This window comes from Aquarana catesbeiana, linkage group LG01 (genome assembly GCF_042186555.1).
Source record: "Aquarana catesbeiana isolate 2022-GZ linkage group LG01, ASM4218655v1, whole genome shotgun sequence".
Classification (NCBI taxonomy): domain Eukaryota; kingdom Metazoa; phylum Chordata; class Amphibia; order Anura; family Ranidae; genus Aquarana; species Aquarana catesbeiana.
This window is the reverse complement of record NC_133324.1, coordinates 118,932,582-118,943,227: the sequence shown is the minus strand read 5'-3', so window position 1 is coordinate 118,943,227 and position 10,646 is coordinate 118,932,582. Positions and strand designations below refer to the sequence as shown.

General features: G+C 42.1%; 1 protein-coding gene across 2 annotated transcripts in view; it reads left to right on the top strand.

Moving 5' to 3' along the window:
• The window catches only part of PIK3R1 (phosphoinositide-3-kinase regulatory subunit 1), a 108,156-nt gene that overhangs the window by 72,933 nt on the left and 24,577 nt on the right, over positions 1–10,646 (top strand). The window contains exons 3-6 of one of the 2 annotated variants that reach the window (XM_073623288.1): positions 1,489–1,563; positions 5,013–5,144; positions 6,193–6,394; positions 7,967–8,046. In XM_073623288.1, the coding sequence (XP_073479389.1) occupies positions 1,489–1,563; positions 5,013–5,144; positions 6,193–6,394; positions 7,967–8,046 (489 nt within the window). Of the gene's footprint in view, positions 1–1,488; positions 1,564–4,897; positions 4,917–5,012; positions 5,145–6,192; positions 6,395–7,966; positions 8,047–10,646 lie in introns of those variants that run through there. The other variant, XM_073623296.1, reaches the window with a different exon arrangement.

Here is a 10,646-nt window from a genome sequence, read left to right as displayed (position 1 = left end):
ACTCCTCAAGATCCCAATTTTCTGGTACACCGACTTTTTCCAGCGTTGACTTCCTCTTTATTTTATTTTGACCATGAATAAATGGATATTTTTTGAGTTTAGCAAAAGACTTTATGTGTTTTCTTTGAAATCATTGATTTTACACACAATGTTAAATTAACAAGGGACAACAATCTCATTGAGTTTGAAAAAAAACACACCAAAAATACATTACTAATGTTAATAATGTTCAAGTGGTGAGTCTTGAAAATCAAAAAAATTACGTAACCAAAAACGGTGCTTTGGGTTAACTTTATCTAAAAACTAAAAAATAAACACTATAAAAAAAAAAAATAATAATGGGTTCTTTGTGTTAACTTTACAAACCTAAAAAAAAAAAAAAAAAAAAAAAAAGGGGGAAAAAGTATTATTAGTATGGAAACATTGTTTTAAAAAGGCATACTATATCATTCATGAGATCAAAGAGAAAAAGAATCCAGAAATCAGTTTGGGAGAACTCTGATTATGAACAGCAAAACACCTTCGTTCTTTAGAGCCTTCGTAAAGAAGAAATAAAATGCGCTGCATTGAACGATCACAGATTTTGCAGCGTGATGAATGTGCTACCTACAATACGAACACTAGTTTTACTAGACCGAGTGCTTCCGTTTAGTTTTTGCTTATGAGCATGCGTCGTTTTTTTGTCCGTCGGACTAGCATACAGACGAGCGGACTTCGGGGTCCGTCGTACTTACGACGTAAAGATTTGAAGCATGCTTCAAATCTAAAGTCCGTCGGATTTTAGGCTAAAAAAGTCCGTTGAAAGTCCGGAGAAGCCCACACACGATCGGATTACCAGCCAGCTTTAGTCCGTCAGCGTCCGTTGGACTTTTGTAGACGAAAAGTCCGACCGTGTGTACGCGGCATAAGAGTTTCCTGGGGTTTTAGAACATATGGAGATGCAGTTTTTTTTTTTTTTTTTAAATAGAGTTGGCTGATCACATGATTGATGGTAAAGAAACGTGGCACATATTTTGCAAGAGTAATGACATGACATCTGGGCACCTAAATCTAACTTTCCAGGTCTCAGGGAACCCTGCTAGAAATTACTATAGCTACAACTCATGATATATTAGTGTGAAGGTCACTGGGAGAAATGCTCCTTACACTTGTGATCATTACTAAGAATTACCCCTTTATGAATGTCTAAAAAGATCTTTGGTGTCAATGGAAACCAGTCTGAGAGGCAAACGTTTCTCATTGCTCAAGGAGCCCCTAACAACCTCTGGAGGAACCCTAGTTGAGGAACCCTGGTCTACAGTAAGGCTTGCAACAACCCTTGCTATGTATACCATTGTCCCCTGCTATAAAATCAGTTGGTTTGGGAAAGCCTGTAGCGCAGCCCAGTAGACTAATAATTTAGCATGGTTAGAAGCTCCTACACTAGATGTTTTTCGGTAGTGAAATGTTCTTGTTTACATTGGAGACTTAACATGTTTTCTTTTACAGGTCTGGAATCCCCAGCACTGTACAGAACCCCGAGTGCCAGCAGTGTGCCAGAGCTCCGCCAAATCATTGAATGTGGTAAGTTCCTTACCTAGTAACTTAGTAAGTAGGTCCTTACATTTGCAAAAAAATTTACCAGCATTAATGCCAGGGTCTAATTATACTGATAACCAGTTCCGGACCGCCCACCGCGTGCCGCTGGAGTGCCGCTCCCACTGTGATTGGACACAGCGGGAGCCAATCAGCGGGTCCGGCGGCTGCCGATTGTTCGAAAGAACAGCGGTCTGCCTATGTAAACAGGGCAGACCACTGTTCTTTCAGAGTGTAAAATTGGGATCTTGTGTTTTCAGCTAAGCTGAAACAACAGATCTCTCTTTTCCGCAAGTGCATCTGTCCCCCACACAGTTAGGAATCACTTCCTAGGAGCATACTTAACCCTTTGATCGCCCTTGGTGTTAACCCCTTCCCTGCCAGTGTCATTTATACAGTGACAGTGCTTTTTTTTTGGCTGTATTGGTGTCCATATACTTAAAGTCCATAAATCTATCAGTTTGTAGACGCTATAACTTTTGCGCAAATCAATCCATATGCACTTATTGGGATTTTTTTTTTTTTTTTTTTTTTTTACCAAAAATATTTAGCAGAATACATAATGGCCTAAATTTGAAGAAATCTGATTTTTTTTAATTATTGGGAATTATAGCAGAAAGTAAAAAATATATAATTTTGATTTTTTTTTTTTTTTTTTTTCAAAATCACTTTTTTTGTTTATAGCGCAAAAAATAAAAACTGCAGAGGTGATCAAATACCACCAAAAGAAAGCTCTATTTGTGGGGAAAAAGGACATACATTTTATTTGGGCACAACGTTGCAGGACCACGCAATTGTCAGTAAAAACAAAGCAGTGCCGTAACGCAAAAAATGACCTGGGGGTGGGGGGGGTGAACCTTTCGGAGCTTAAGTGGTTAAAGTGGTAGTAAAGTCACTATGTTGATTTTTACCTATAGGTAAGCCTATAATGAGGCTTTCCTATAGATACAGAAAAGATCTCCTCCTAAATGCGCACTCCTCTTTTGGAAGCTCTTTAGCAGCCGGCGGTGACGTCGCTGGCACACTGGGCTCTGAAGTGACTGCGCTGTCCATTGAGAACTCTGTGCCGCAACCGTGACTCACGCGCTGGAGTGACGTCATCTTGGCTTGGCTGAAGCCCACAAACCCGGAAGGAAGGCCTGGTGACGATGGAAGAGCCCCCTATAGTTGGGCTGCGTTGCCATTTTTAAAATGTAGAGCACCTACATGCCTCCAAACTTCGGTTAAATCATGACTATACTACCCCCTCCTCCAGTAATGCAAAGTCCACCAGCTCCCCTACTGGCACCAACATTTACCCCTGGTTGTCTTCTGGGTTCTGGATCTTCAGCCATCTTGATTGATTGCCAGGATCACAAACCTCTTGCGTTGGAGTTCCTCTATCTCCGCTCTTCCTGCAATTCTCCACCAAGCTGCTCATGTAATGTACATTGTCTATAAGAAGGTGAACAGGTTGGGTAAGAGTCCTTTATTGCACAAGACCTTGTAGGTCCTTCTGCAATAAAAAGCCTGCCTGATTGCTCTTTTTTATTTATACTTCAAATACTTATAGGTATAAAGGAGAACTTTACTATTCCTGCTTACTGCTTTTTAAAATGACAAATGTAATAATTTGGAGGTTGGATGAAATGTGTATTGTAATAGAACACATATAGTAGCCAAGTAGTACAATTTATTCACAGATGAGCTCGGAAATCCTCTGAACTCATCTCTGACCTGAACTTTTTTTCTACTTCAATGAGTTTCTGGCCAGGTCATTCCCTGCCTGCACCATTTCTAAGCTATGGGGGTTACTTTTTTTTGGGGTAGTGTAGGTTTCATGTGAGGGGGGCCTATTCAGCGATTTAAAGATGTGTTTCATGGCAGCAGCTATTTAGCTCTCCATGTGTTAGAAATGCTGTGTAAATGTGCGCAGCACCTGTATTAGTTTTATCTTTTCTGATGCATAATAGTTACCGGGCCCAGCTGTCCTTCCTGGAAATGCTCTCTTTTTTTTTTTTTTTCAAGAATTGTGCACAGTGACATTGCTGCCAGTAGATGGCGATGCAGACCATCCAATAATCCCTTTCACTTCACTTTGAGGGTTTTAGCCTAGGTTCACATTGGAGCGATTTGAGAAATCAAATCGCATTACAAGTCACAGCCTATTGGAGGCAATGACACTTCCAATCGGTGTAACACAGATTTTGCGGCACTGCACCAATTAGCAAAAGTAGATCCTGCACTACTTTTGCCGATTTTTCAGGTGCGACTTCAAAAGACATCTGTACATTTAGCCACACAGATGTCTATCAAGTAGCACCTGAAATCGCGCTGACCTTGCTACTTCAAGTGAAGTGGGCGCAATTTTCAAAGTAGCATCACTGTGAACCGGGGCTTAAAGCGTGGGTTCATCCACACCGCCAAAAAAAAAAAATATTAAAAAAGCCAGCAGCTACAAATACTGCAGCTGCTGGCTTTTAATACATGGCCACTTACCTGTCCCAGGGTCCAGCGATGTCGGCAGGGGGCGCCGAGAACCCACACGGTTCTCGGCAGCTGCCGCCGCCATCCTAGGTGAGGGAATCAGGAAGTGAAGCGTTGCGGCCCTAGTGGTCCCCGCTCTCTCCTGGGAGCTGTGTGTTCCCAGCAGACAGCGCGGTGGGGATGGGAAGAGGCATAGACTCCCATGGGAGTCTATGCCGGAAGTGGGCGCAAAATACCTGTTTTAGACAAGTATCTGCACCCCCTCTCCCCTGAAAGGTGCCAAATGTGACATCGGAGGGGGGGAGGGTTCCGAAAAGCGGAAGTTCCATTTTTGTGTGGAACTCCGCTTTAAAGCTTTTCATTTGAATGTTTGCATGCAATCAGATGATCTAAAGTTTACCTAATTCAACAAATATGAGCTAGGAACATTTTGTTTCCAAACATTTTATTATTTTAGATATTTTTTTGAACTCCAGACAAAAGCTTACTTACTCCATGCAAGACTAAAGTAAGAAATGTTTTGGCGTCTGCAAGCGTTACTTTTTTTTTTTTTACGTTTTCTTCCCCTTTTTTAGTTTTTAGCTGCAAGGTTGGTACTGTAGGCTTTAGCAATGTTTTGTGAATGTCTTTCTGTGAAGTTGCCAGCCAGCTTTCCCCACCCTGAATACAGTCTGTTGTGTCTGTCTATACATAATATTTACAGGCAAAACACAGACTTGTTAAAATCAGCTTTTCTAACCCTCCTGCTTTGCATTTTTGCAACAAGTTTTAGTAGTACAATCTGCTACTTTTGCACAGGCTTTTAAGCTAAAACTGGCGTCTAGTGACAGCAACACAGCACAAGTCCGAGTGAATGCGGAGCTGTTAGGGAATGGGTATGTTGATACAGCCAGCAGATTGGACACTAAAGACTAAATTCTGCGTTTTGAAGCTTGATATCATCAGTCTTTTTTTTTAAATTTATTTTACAGATTCAGCTGCAGCCGATTTTGAGCATCTCGACTTGCCTACTCTGGGTGACGCTTTGAAGAGGTTTCTATTGGATCTCCCAAACCCAGTCATTCCAGCAGCTACTTACAATGAGATGCTTTCCGCTGTAAGAGGTAAGGAACAAAGAGATTCTTTTCTGGTCTGTATTGATAAAATATTCATTGATGTTTTGAAGAGTGGGATTTTACCTTGAACTGGTGCTTAAAGTGGTTCTAAAGCCTAAACATTTTTTACCTTAATGCATTCCTTGCATTAAAGTGATATTAAAGTCTCACTTTTTTTTGTTTTAAAAATAACAAACAAGTTATACTTGCCAGCTCTGTGTAATGGATTTGCACAGAGCAGCCCAGATCCTCCTCTTCTCGGGTCCCGCGCTGGTGCTCCTGCAGCAAGCAGCTTGCTATGGGGGAACCTGAGTGGAGTCGCTGCTTTTGTGTGTCAATTTAGACACGGAGCTGCCGCTCGGCCCCACCCCCTCAAGATGAAAGTCGATTGGCTATTGTGTGTTAATGTATGTTCCACTAACTTAACGGATAAGAATGCATGTCTGCGTATGGCATAGTTGCATTGCTTATTTTCCTTCGTCTTGTTTTGGATCTTTCTGGATAGCAGATTTCCATGCCTGTAACAGTGGGAAGGTTCACACGCACTTTACTTTTTGCTCTTTAGAGGAGTTTTATGTGTAATATTTAACAATATGAAGGTCCTCCTGTCTGTGCAGTGCAAGGTAATTGTTAACCTTTTTATCTGTGTTGGCAAATGCTCGCTCTTCGGGGAGTACATGGTGTTCCCAGGTTGAGCAGCTTCTGCAGGAATCGGCATCTGCTGCTCTGTGGAAGGCTTATCTTTTCACAAAGTCCATACAGAGCAAATGTAGGGCGTCGCAGCATTAACCCACAAGCTGAAAGTTCAGTCACATGCTGCAGAAACAGGATATCGATCTGATAACCTTCAAATAAGTACAAGACCTGGAGGTACTGTTCCATAGCCAATGACCTGCAGGGGCTGGAACAATCACACCTCCTAGGTTGTGTGGTCTGATCCACATGTAGATGCAGGTTCTCCTGTCCATCATTTCAGGATCTACAGGATTGTGGTTCTCTTCAATGTATACAGTGTCCACATTGGAATATTCATTTATTCTTCATATTCTGTCTGCAGACTCCTTAAACTCTGACGACTATGCACAACTGCTGAGGAAGATTATCCAGTCCCCAAACGTTCCTAATCAGTACTGGCTCACTCTTCAGTACCTGCTGAGACATTTCTTTCAGCTCTGTCAAAACTCCAACAGGAACCTGCTCAATGCAAAGTTGCTGGCAGAAATCTTCAGCCCACTTCTCTTCAGAAACCAGATACTAAGGTAAGCAAATGCCTTTGGTCTATTGGAGCAGGGGGAGAGGGGGGGGGGGGGTGATTGCATGAAGGGGCTACATTCCACAGCATAGTATGTCATTACTAGGCATTCTGAAATTTGTGGTTCCTCAGTAGCAGCTATAAATCTGACCATTTATTCATATATTTTTATGTAACCTTTCATAAAAATACACATTTTCCTTGGGCAGCTACAGTAATACATTGATGTAGTTGTATGTGTTTGTGTTGTAGGAAAAAAAAAAGTTAATAAAGGCAGTAAATGGAGTTTAGAAAGTGTTGGGGTACATGCAAGCACAAGGGAACTCTGACGTAACACTCACTGGGTTTTCCCATGGTTGAGGAGCCGCAGGTGGTGCGTACAGCTGGACATAACAGGGCATGGCTGTACATGCTTTGCCCACATATGATGTCATTTCCTCAATGTGAAACGTCCTTGTGCCTCCTGCAAGTGTCCATGTGCATGATCAGGACCAACTATATATATATATATATATATATATATATATATATATATATATATATATATATATATATATATATAGTGTGTGTGTGTGTATATACGCACGCACACATTCTCTCTCTTGGGTGTGTGTAGTAGTATTACTACAGGTATTTATATTTATTTTGCACTGTCAATTTACATAGCACTTCACATATATATTGAGCGCATTCACATCAGTTCCTACCCTCAAGGAGCTTACAATCTAAGGTCTCTAATTCGCACTCAAATACACACACGCTACGACCAATTTAGACAGGAGCCAATTAACCTACCAGCGTGTCTTTGGAGTGTGGGAGAAACCAGAATACCCCGGAGGAAACCCACACTGTAGTGCCATGGTTGGGATTCGAACCAACTACCTTAGTGCTTAGATATTAGAGATGCATCGGAATTTCGTCAAGCGAAAAATTGGTGTTTTCGGCATTATGTCAATAAAAACAAAAGCACCAAAAAACGCATGCGATTGTGCCACAACTTTACCCCGATTTTACTGTGCTTATGGTGTGTTTTTCATAGGTCTTGTGACTCAAAAATGTAACGCGGGTGCGTTTTTGCTGCGCTTTCAATGCATTTCAATAGGGAGGTGCATTTTTGGCGAGTTTTTTTTTTTTTTTTTTTTAAACTGACCAAAAATGCAGCAAGTAAGATTTTTAACACCACAATGGACCAGTGTGAAGACATACACAGAATTTAAAGGGATGCATTTTTTTTTCTCGATTTTTCGAGAGCTGCTGATAATGGCTGACAAATTCATATTCATTTAAATTCATGATATTAAAAAATTGAATAATACTATATATATCTGTGTGTGTGTGTCTGTGTGTACAATAAACCTATATGATATAGTGTGTACAAAAAAGTGCGTGTGTATTTTTCTATACATGATCTCCTTTTATAGGGATTCACAGGAAAATGTTAGTTTAGAAATGGATTATGTCTCTTAGGCTGTGTTAAAAATGAAATGTATGCTATCTAGATTTTATTTTGTTTACATACTCCATATTTGATACCTGCAGTATCTTTCCTATCTAAGTCACGTGATTCTTTATTTTGCAGCTCGGAAAGCCCAGATTACAGCGCTCAGATTCTGGAAGTTCTCATAGGGAGTGAATGGAGTGAACGTCAATCTGCACCAGGTACATCAGTTTTCTTCGGTTTGGATATTGTTGCAGTGAAGTTTCCCCTTGGGCATATGTTACAGTGTGCTTGTACAGTTCTCAGAAAACCTCTGACTGCCTTAGGGACTTAGAGATACAATGCGGGTGATAAAAATATAGTATGACTTAACCATCTGTGTTTTTCATGGCCCGGGACCTGTCCTACAGGAGAATTCCCTGCCGATGTTGCTGTGCATGTGAGCAGGAGCATGAATGTGAGCGATTTCATTTCATAGATATGAAGTGCGGACGACTTGGATCATTGATGTTTTAGGTTACACGGTCTCCCTAATGGTAATCTGATATTGGCATGGGAGGCTAAGCTTTAGTATTGTTTTACAGTTCCCTTTGTGACTGAGCAAAATCTTGAGTGAGCAAGCAGATGTGGACTAATACAGAAAGCCAATGTTTAAGTAGTTCCTTTTTTTTTTTTCCAGCTGCAGGCAAAAAAAAAAAGAAAAAGAAAACAGAAATACAACTGCAAAATGCACAGGCATTGTGACCAGTTTTTGGAAGATCATGCATACTTGTCGTCCCGTTCAAGATGTATGGTTTTAGCCTGGGTTCACACTATTGTGAACACAGATATCGCATGTGATTCTAACCGCATTGCTGTGCAGATGACATGCAATGTCTGTGCGATGCGAATTCAGACATACAGTTTTTTGTATGGCTGAACTTGCATTGCATTTACACGAAAATGCTGCAGGAACCTTCCCCCCCGCACTGGAATCGGATCACATGGTTGTTCACACTCATGCAATCCAATTCCTGTCTGCATTCAAAGTTTGCACTGCGATCTGTGAAATGATCTGGGACTGTCATTAACTTTTGTATGTGACCATCTGACCTGCTTGCAAGGGAGGTGCGATGCTGGAACCGGCGCTGGAATCCTGTTGGTTTCCCGCATTGCAATAGTGTGAACCAGGGCTAAGTTACATTAAACCCTTTTTTTTTAAATTAAAATAACAAACGTCATACTTGCTTGCTCTGTGAAATGGTATTGCAGCCCCGATCCTCCTTTAATGTAGTCCCCCGCCTGCACTCCAGACTTCTCCTCTGTGCATGCCCCCATGGAAAGCCGCTCCCGAGCTGCCCTGTCTGCGTCTATTGGCACAGTCCAGGTGACTCGGCCCATCCCCCTACTCCCTCGTCAAAGCATTTGATTGACAGCAGTGAGAGCGACTGGCTTCCACTGCTATCAGCCTGCCCAATGAGGAGGAAGACCACATTTGCTCTCGTGCACATCACTGAATCAGACCCGAGGTAAGATTGGGGGGGGGGGCTTAGGGGATCCTGCAGCACAGAAGAGTTTTTTTTTTTACCTTCATGCATAGAATGCATGAAGGTAAAAAACCTTGAGGCTTTAGAACCACTTTAAGTCCTTGTCATAGATGGTCATTCTATCATATTTCTCATTGCTGATCATTGAATCTGCTAGAGTGCCATGGAAGAATGTGGCAAGGACTGTATACCAAAGAAAGCATTTGATGCCTTGGCTGTGACGTTGCTTCGTGTGATGTTCTTGTACTTTATGAGAGCCGCTGGCAGCAGAGAGTACATCCAAGTATTAGAGAGCATTAGTAGACAATGTCAGTAGCATGTCTTTGTGCTGACGCCCCACCCACAGGAATGTAGTGGTTAGCCAGGTGTCTTTCTCTGCTAGTCGCACCACAAGGATTTATTGTTTAATTCATGCTGCTCCTTGACCTCCAAAATGACAGGGCTGTGCAGCCCAGGGGATGTGCGATGGTAGGCACAGACGCTGCTGCCACTCCTACGTGTCAGGAGGAAACTATTTACTCTTGTTTGAAGAGCCACTAAGCCTACAGACCTGCTGATCCCTCAAAGGAATGCATGTAAAATGTCCCATATATTAAGAGATTTGATGATTGTCTCTTTCCAGCACAGCCTGTCTTTTTTTGCTGGTTGACAATTTTAGGCCAGGTGAGATGAAATGCGATACACCTACCCTTCCTTTTTGCTTGTGCCCTGCCGCATTCCTGTCCCAGACACAGCCATAAATGCATGCAATGCGGTCACTTGTTCAGTTCTTTTCTGTATAAAGGTCTGTGTTCATGGGCTGTCAGTGTGTGTCAATGCCATGAACTTGACCTCAGATGGAGATGCTTCTGAGATCATTTAGACCTTGACCTGCCTCAAGCCGGTTTGCATTCTCATATGCTTGAGAGGGAATGCAAAAAAGTGAACAAAAGCCCATTGACACAGGCCTTAAGGGAAATATCTGCCACTTATAGACCGCTCGAATGATTCCTGCTGAATCGGCTGATATTCGAGCCATTGATGGGCCCTGCTAGCTTGACAAAAGTTAGTGGTTGTCAGACATGATATGTGAACAAAGCATATCTTTTTCTAGTGTGTATTTGTCTCAATCCAGAGCACTTAGTGTCATTGCTGTCTGCTGCTTCCTCTGTTATCAGCATGAATCCCTTCTGACAAGTTTTCCTGACACCAAGAGAAAAATGGTGACGGGGGCACACTCTGTGCTTGACATCCTCCCCCCTGTTGCTGTGTGAAGGGGGGGGGGGTTGTCCCTTCCCTCCAATTAGCTTTCAGAG